Source organism: Pholcus phalangioides, unplaced genomic scaffold (genome assembly GCF_987345545.1).
Source record: "Pholcus phalangioides strain wild (caught in Gottingen) unplaced genomic scaffold, Ppha-v1.0 ptg000007l_1, whole genome shotgun sequence".
Taxonomy (NCBI): Eukaryota; Metazoa; Arthropoda; class Arachnida; order Araneae; family Pholcidae; genus Pholcus; species Pholcus phalangioides.
Window position 1 is genome coordinate 15657242 of NW_028301600.1, and position 9277 is coordinate 15666518.

Here is a 9277-nt window from a genome sequence, read left to right on the forward strand (position 1 = left end):
AAATTTTTTTCATAGGAAATTTCTTCAAAATTTTGTTCAGTTAAAGTAGCAATTAATTATTCTGACACAAAAATAGATTTGCTTGGTTTTAATTTGAAGAAATTTTTTGAACACAAATATATACAAATGTTCTTTCTCTGGTTTATTGTTTCAGTTCTGTGATAGAGAGCTGTCAAGTTTTAGAACATTTTGGTCTGCAACAACAAAGAAATAATGCCACATTAATATCATCAGCTTGGGTAAACTTCATGGATCACAACAGAGACAAATCTTTTCATATTCTTCAACATATGGCACTTACAATTCACTATCAAAAATCAATCAAGCTTATCAAATTCAAAAGCAAATTGTTATCCATACAATGGATAGTAAATCCCCTCCCTTCAACGGCTTTACTACTTTGTTGTTTTAGATTACGATGTCCTGTTCTTTCCCTATAGAGTCGAGGCATCTGAAGCAATAAAAGAAAAGTTTTATATTTCTCTTTAAAACATATTAAAAATATTCTTTGAATTAATTATTTTTGCTTGCTTATGCATAACTCTTGGCAAAACTTTTTTTCTAACAAATATTTATAGATTTAAAAAAAAATTATTTTATTCAGTTTAGCTGAAGATAATCAGAATTTCTCTTTCCATAGCACATTCTTCTTCGGAACAACTTCAGGGAACAGATATCAGTAAAATGGCAATTCAAGTCAAAGAAATCTTGCCTGATGTACCAAATGCTGTTATCCTACATGATTTGGGTAAGTTTGTATTCAGCTTCATGAATTTATGATGTAAAAGTTTAATGGCTTAAATTCTTCGGTTTAGTATTTTTCAGTTTAGAAATTATAATATGTATAACTTTTAGACAGTTCAAAACTGAAATACATTCAAATCCTGTTATAACGAACGCCAAGAGACCAGAAGAATCACTTTGTTAAAACAAAATTTTGTTATAAAGGAATTCTAGGTTAACTAGCATTGTTCCTATGTAAACTTATTTGGGGGATTAGAAAAGTGTTCGTTAAAACAAGATTTTCATTATAACGGTATTCTTTAAAATGGGATTTGACTGTAATTATTAATATTCTGTCTATATATGTTTTTTCATGAGAAACTGAAATGATTATTTCAGTTTTTATTAGTTTAAATTCTTTTCGGTTTCAGGAATCACCAAGTCTGTTGATGATACCATTCTGAGAATTTTAGAAGGAAAGGTAATTTTTATTCCTGAGAAAGTTTCCTGTTCTCATGGATTATCTGAAAAACAGTCATCTAGTAGTGAATGTGATGCTAGGTCCAGCTGCAGCATCAGGAAACAAGTAAGTGTTTTTTAATATTGGAAAATATCATTTACTAGGCAGTTTAAACCTGTGAATAAACTGTTGATAGCTCTAAATCTACTCTTTTGCTAATATTTGGCTTCACATTACTGTATTTTATTTGAGAGAAACTGAAATAAAAAAAAGTCAAGGTATTTTGTTATTTTTAGCTACTATGAGAATAAAATCAGTTGATTTCAAATTTATCCTGGAATTTTAAAAATATAGTTATTGAAAATGGTTACAAAAATGGCTTTTCATTTTTATTACTTTTTGACCCATTCAACAGGCTACTGTCAATATAGAATGAGCATTATATCTTCACTGGTAAATTGATGTATAAATGATTGTCATATATGACTATTTGGAGTAACAAATATAGAAGGTTATTTACTTTTTAATTTGCTAGGTGTATCTATCTTTATATATATATATATATATATAATCATCAAGGGGTTAGAGCACAGAATGTAAGCAAACGCAAAAAATTGGTTATTAAAGTTATTTACTGCAACAAGAATGATTATATTGTTTTGAGTGAAAAGCAGAAATGTCTTGTAGAAGTGATTTTCTGGTATCAAAATTTTTAATCTGGAAAATTGCATTGGCATTGATTTTGAAATTACGCCAACAGATTGTCTTTGTAATATGAAAAAAATTATACATAAAAAAAATTATGGTTCTTGAAAAGTTGTATCATTTCATGTACTTTTCATCTTAACAATAAATCATTGGAAATTTTAAAACCAAAGGTGCTATATGCCAACAATGTTACCATACTGATCTTGGATTCTGTGACTGCAGAAATTCATTATGAATAGGAACGGATTGAGTAACACACATGTATCACTTTTTATTTATATTCAAAATTTGAAATGCATTGGCGCCCGGCATAGTTGTTGGAAAAATAAATGCAACTGAATTTTTTTATTTCTCACAATAAAAAAAAAAATTGTATTTTAAAAATTAACATGTAGTGCAAAGCAAAAAAAAATTAATATATTTTTTGACATAAACTTTTTTAATGGCATTCAAGGGTTTGGGAAATTGTGTCGTTATAACTGAGGTGTAATTTCATACATTTTCTGAGGACGTGTATGCGTAAAAAAATAGAAAAATTTACTTTTTATGTAGACCCTGTGTGCTAAAACTCCCAATTAGTGAAATATGAAACCTGTTCTGAGAAGTTCATTTATATTCATATTCACTTCTATATTTTTAAGTGTGATATCTGCCGAGATATTTGACTTTGATGTTTTTAACCATTGATGCCAATGATTGAGGTGTGGTTCACAAATTGCAAAAATGTAAAATAAATTCCAAGTTCGAGATTTTAATTATCATTATTGACTAAAAAATGAAATAGTTCCACTCTTTGGTAATAGCCCAGACAGTCAAGTTGTTTTACAACAAAACTATATTTGCATTTCTTGTGTGACCAGTGGGTTGAAGATTGAACCACCATAGTTTTCCACATTTTCTGAAGCCCCAAAACATAACATTTTACAACAAACCCTCTGCTGACTGGGAAATGTTGTACAGTAAAAATTCCCATAATAGTGTTTTCTATTTTTCTTAAATTTCTTCCAATTTCTTGTGCGACGTATGTCACAGATTTTGGAATATTCTGCTTTGGGGTTCTGAAGAGCCATTTACAACAGAGATTGTGGGGTTTTTGTTTATTTTATTTCACTTTTTGGTCCTTAAAAGGTTGAATAATTTTTTTTTATAATTTTAAATAATTTCATCCAAGAGGGATGAAAAGTATCTGGCACAGTGAGTGATGGAAAAACTTAAAATATAGAACAGAGGAGAAAAAATTCATTAAAATATTTTTAAATAAAATGAAAACCAATAAGTATATTTCATTGTTTGTGTATAGTCCTTAAAAATGAGTTTTTGATCCAAAGCAAACTCACCAACACAGTAATGTTGCCAAAACATAGTAATTTTTTATTTCTAATATCTCAATAAATATTGCATTTAAGGAGATCTGCACACAGACGGTCTCAAAATTGACCCATGCAGATTTATAAATTCATTTGAAAAGAATGTGCACGTCCATGACACCTATCAATGAACAACTTAAAATTTTTCTTTACTAAATTCCTGCCAGCATGACGTGAACAATGGTCTCCATAGTTGTTTGGTTTTTCCAAGATTCTGATTTTTAACAAATTATAAGGTAATGTACACACTGGTGTGATACTGCTAGTGGTGCAGTATGTAACTCAATAGGGATTGTTGTAAAAGCCTGAAATTTTCATGTTTTTAAGAAATCCATGTTGAGCTGCAGGCTGCAACACTTGCAGTATCGCACCAGTATGGTATGTGAAGTGTTACATGATGTGAGGGTGACCTATGACGCAAAAATGTTACAAAAAGCCAACCTACTTATTGGCATCATACCCATTTACAATATTATAACCAAGTTTTATTGTAATTATTTTAAAAGCTTTTAGAACATGAAGATTTTTGGAGAGTCCCCCCCCCCCCAAAACACCATTTTGAATATATTTTTCTTTTTAGGTAATACAAATGTTTTCATAAACCATTTATATTTTATTGATTTTGGAATATTCATTTTTTATATTTGGATTTTTACTTTGCAATGCATTTTCCAGGTTCAGCCATTAAACACTGCTGCTAAAGCTTTTGGTAAAACTCCAAAAGATAGAATGATGTCCTATCAAGAAAGAAAATCAGCTCTCATAAAGTCAGCAAAACTTCAATATTTTAGAAAGCATGGCCTGAACAGTTAAAACATATAAAACAAATCTATATTTGATGTTATTATATTAAATTATGATGTAAATATTTGTAAATTTTATATTCCAATAATTTGGATGAATACTTCCATTTTATTTTACCTTTATTTTTTCACGTATATGTAATAAAAAAATAAAAATCATGTCAAGTGATCTTTTTCTCTTTCAAATTGTGCTGGAAGAAATATTCATATTTGAAGTGTTCATTAAAGTATATTTTTATATTATATTGGTTGCTAATTTTATTTTAAAATGGTATTTTGGTTTGCCAGCATCTGTTCTGTAAACTTGCTTGCTATCCAAACACTCATTTTCATTATAAGTTCTGCACCAAACAGTTTTTCTTTACATTACACAATCCTTGTGTGGTTTTGTTCCATACATGTCCTCATAAAATTTATTCACTGCAAACTTTTGGTGCTAAATCTGGGTGGGAAGCATGGCCTTAACAGAATCTTTGATTTTTTTTTCCCCTTTCTATAAGTGATGGTTCCTCTATATATATATTTTTCTTCTTTGCATTGCATAAACCATTAATGAACTTGTCCATTAATATCTGGAGATGAGTAGGCTTCCTGACTCGTTACTCTTAATGTATTTATATATATATTTTAGTGCTTTCTCTGTTTCTGATTATTGAAAGAGCTGTAGAGAATTCTAAACTTAGCTGTGACTTCATCATTCTTCATGATACAATGAAACCTGTATGAAATAAGAGAGACACATATATATTTTTTTGTTTTATAAAGGTGCAACATCAAAACACTAATTATTGATGGGACTGTCTTTTGATTCCTTAAAGACAAGTCTCCATCTTAGACAGATTTCACTGTAGAATTTACTATATATAAATCAAGTAATTCTTATTTTATCTTCTTGCTTTATAGAAACGCAAAATCGAGAAATGTTTTTAAAATTAGGGATCTTTGTTGATTATGTAAGATGGCAATACGCTGTATTGTCTGTAAACACATGTATAACTAGCTCTGGAGATAAATTCTAAATAATTGTCAAATTTTGAATAAATAAATGCAATGGTGAGAGATTTTGATGAAATAATGGTAGTACGAGTTCATTATAAATACTGGAGAATTTTAAATGGAATTTAAGATTAAAAAGTATATTAAATGAAATTGATATCGAGGTAAAAGGGGGGAAAAAGTGTGATGACGATAGAGCTGCCATCTCTGAAACAAAATATGTACTAATACATCAAATATTAGTGTTTCCAAAGAAAGTGATTATATGCAGAACTGGTGGCTGTGAAACGCTCTTTATTTTAAGAATCTGGAGCAGTTGTGTCTAAATTCGGTATGGATAAGTGGTATATAATACCTGCAAGGATCTGGTACATTGTAAGGGTGAGTTCTGTTGTGTGCAGTTTTTTCATCTGAAATGTGTTGTAACAACAGAATCTAATATATATATATAAGGAGGGAAGATGACAAAGAAAAAAAGGGTGGAATATAAGTGCCAGGACTAAAAATGAGCAGAAAAGTACTTCTGGAGATTAAGATAATATGGATGAACCATTGGAAAAAAATCCTCAAGACAGTTAAACATCAAATGCAAACGACCTGGAACAAACAATAAATGAAATCATCCAAAAGCAAGTAAAACTTACTAAAGTGGTCCAAGAGGTTATGAAAGCAATATAATTCCAATCTAAATCAATGGGGAGGATGTTAGGCAAAAAAATTGAAAATATGAAGAGGTCAAAATGGAACAGATTAATATTGATGAAAACAAAAATAGAAAATGAAAAGTTGAAAATGGAAATAAGAGAGAGATTTGAGACAAACTGATATGGAAAAGAATACTGCAGAGATAAACGGAATCCCAGAAGCAATGCATGGAAAATATTGATCATGTTAGGTGACGCATCTGACTCTGTATACAAGACACTTATTTTCAAGAAACATGACATTTATGGAGTGATTTAAGATATTTACATGAGATTGAAAGAGAGAAACATGACGTGGATGCATCTCCTGTGAAAACTGGAGCTGGTCTGCTATTCTCACACACGTGATCCCTTGGGCACTCCGAAGGGGCATGTCATCTCGTGATCATCTCATGCTTCAGTACTGAATGTATCTAGATTCTTTTACATGACCAGAGCATGCTTGATATGAGAGCCAATATATAAAATGAAATAATATTGAGGCTCTACAATATATATAAAAAGGAAATAATAAACACAATGTGTGAAACACAATCCTGGGAATACAAGAAACAACAGAGAAAAAATGCTCACAGAGTGCCAACAAGAAGCAATAGCAAGCCTAAACAAATCATTGTGAGGTCCCATAATGAAAAATCAACGTCTGGATGGGAGAAGCCAACCAAGCAACATAACAGTCTTACAGCTTATAAAATAAAAATTTTCAAAACTATAGAATATATATCAATGAACACCTCACAATAAAATAAATTATTCTATGAAGCAAGGCAAACCAATAGTAGACCTGGTTATAGATTTGCATGGGCAAAAGAAGGAAGATTTTGTTCTGGAAAGATGAGAACTCTAAAATATTAAGAATATATTCAGAATATGAACTAGACCCAATTTCAAACAGCAATGGAAATTGAAGAAACTGATTCATTAGATAAAGAACCTCTGGAGGAACTGAAAGAATTAATAAAAAATCCCCAGCGCACACACACACGAAACAAGTAAATCTTTGAAATTTCTAATAATGTCCAAAACCTGCGAGCAAATTTTTATTGTTTTCTGACATTTTTGAGATTTTTAAGTGCTCCATATTTAATTATAATATATTTCACTTGGACAATTATAATATGTCTAAGTGAAATCTGGATCAAAAGCGATAAAGTATTAAATATTATATAAAATTAATCTTGAAAATATAAATAATTATAAATGTTTATACTAACTACAGAACTTATAATAAATCTGGAGGGGGGGGCGGGGAGTGATTATATGTGTTAATGAAGTGATAAAATCAACTCAAAAAATATATAATGACATAGTTTCTGCTGAGCATTTATGTATAAATTTCTAGACACTAGATATACTTCATTTATATCGCTCACACTTGTATCCTATCACACAATTCAATGACAAATAGGAACTCTCTCTCTCGATACTTACGAAACTTGAAAGATGATGTGTGTGACAATAGGCAAAAACATTAATATTAATCTATATAACACTGTGATAACGACACATCCAAATATCTTGATACAATGGCAATAAATGGATTTATCCCCTTGCACAAAAAAGTAATGAGAAATGAATGAAACTCAATCATGTATTGACCACGTATTTCACAGAAATGATGCAGAAATTCCCAATTTTTAAATCACTGATCACTATCCAGTAATAGGATATACAGGCTTCTTAGCAGTGGCGTAGCCAGTTTTTTGTCAATGGGAAGTGAAATTGCAAAAGGTGCCTTTTTTCTATTCCTTTTTAGGTGCAAATTTAAAATTGTGCATTCATTGAAAATATTTTAAATTTCATTTTATATATATATATATAAAAATTAAATTTATTTCCTATTTTCACAACTTTGCTTTTTATTCAAATTAATCACACAACACACACAATTCTGTTTAATTTATTTTTTAATCAAGTTTAAAATTTTTAATAACATTTTAGTATACACTGGTTATAACACACAGTTATAAAAAATACAAGGCCACAACTGTGATAAATTGCCCAATAAAATGACTGAAAAAATTAATTAAAATAGAAAACAAAAATAACAGTCTTCTAAGAAATGAAAATTAAGAAAAATTTTCATAATTCCATCGATTTGCTTTCATCATGTTACACTGTTATTGTAAACAGTTATCACATAGTGCCTAGATTGCAGATGCTCACACAAAGGCTGCTGTGAGCCGAAAAGTTTTGAAACTAATCATTAAGGAATTTCTAACGAATTGGTGTGGTCCAGATTGTACTGATTTTGGAGTATCGGAGGACTGTAAATTGTTTTAAGTACAACTATCCATGTTACAAATTGGAAGTGAAAGTGGCAGTTGTATGAATCGATCGAATATCGAGTGAAATAATTTTAGTGTTCATCGGATCTGTTTTTTTGTGGGAGACTTTTTTTAATTAAAGGCCTTCTCGCAGTTGGAAAACCTAAGCAAGCATTGAGCAGTATGTTTATTTTTAGTTAAATAAATCCATAAAAGAGGTGACAATGGCAACTCGAGACTGAATTTTCACCTGCTCGTCACTTTTTTTAGCACTGCTTTGGTGTATAAATCACACCAGTAAAGCAACCACGAAAACTCGTAGCTGAATTTTCACCTGCTCAAGTCACTTTTTTTTAGCACCCCTATGGTGTTCCTCCCACACACTTGCATTTTCACATGTGTTTCGACACACAATGGGTGCCGTCTTCATACGATAAACATGACCACTACCACGCTAACTGGGGATCCCACTTAGATGGGTTACCAAATCTCAACTTGAAAAAATATCAAGCGGTCTATTCGGGTCAGAAATTCTGATCTTGACAATTGATTCGCACAGAGCAATTTTTCGCAACTAGAGCAACTTTTTCGCTGAGCAATCGAAGTGAAGATTTGGTAACCAACTCAAGTGGGATTCCTGGTCAGCGTGATGGTGTTCATATTTATCCTCTCAAGACGGCACCCATTGTGTCAAAACGCGTTAGGAACTTCTTGATTTACCCCCTTTTATTTACCTCATTCGTTGGTTATTTCAATGATTTCAGAACAAATCAGAAAGTATGAAACGGAGCGATGAATAGACAAGCACAAGGCCCTTTTTCCCCCTTATTGTTTGACCAAAGGGTCCTCCGGTAAGTTCTGATTGGAAACCACTGATCCGGAAAAGTTGTAAGAGTAAACTGAACATTGAGGGTATTCTCGTTCTCTGATACTAGGATAGTGCCAAAGCCGCTCTTAATGCAGCTTTGGATAGTGCTGACAGGGCTTCGAGACAAATCTCATCAAATTCATTATGGAGGAGCCCATATTTCACAAATGCGCCGCTATTCCGCGATTTTTTTCGTAGTTTTTTCCACACAGCCAATCACGTTGCTTCAGCCTCTACGATAATTTGCGTAACTCTACGATATCTTCATTTTCGTATCTGATCGCCGAACAGTGGTGCAAACAAGGTAGACATTTCCACCGATGTTCCGCGAAGCATTTCGAATGTGCAATCGCGCTATTTTTTTTAAAAACGATTTTATTT

General features: G+C 31.3%; 1 protein-coding gene across 1 annotated transcript in view; it reads left to right on the plus strand.

The window, feature by feature from the left end:
- LOC149084966 (lipid droplet-regulating VLDL assembly factor AUP1-like) overlaps positions 1-4303 on the plus strand; it is a 47763-nt gene extending 43460 nt beyond the window's left edge. The window contains exons 9-11 of the mRNA XM_089232711.1: positions 641-748; positions 1155-1309; positions 3934-4303. Of these exons, the coding sequence (XP_089088837.1) occupies positions 641-748; positions 1155-1309; positions 3934-4071 (401 nt within the window). The 3' untranslated portion in view covers positions 4072-4303. The remainder of the gene's footprint in view (positions 1-640; positions 749-1154; positions 1310-3933) is intronic.
- Positions 4304-9277: the final 4974 nt, after the last annotated feature.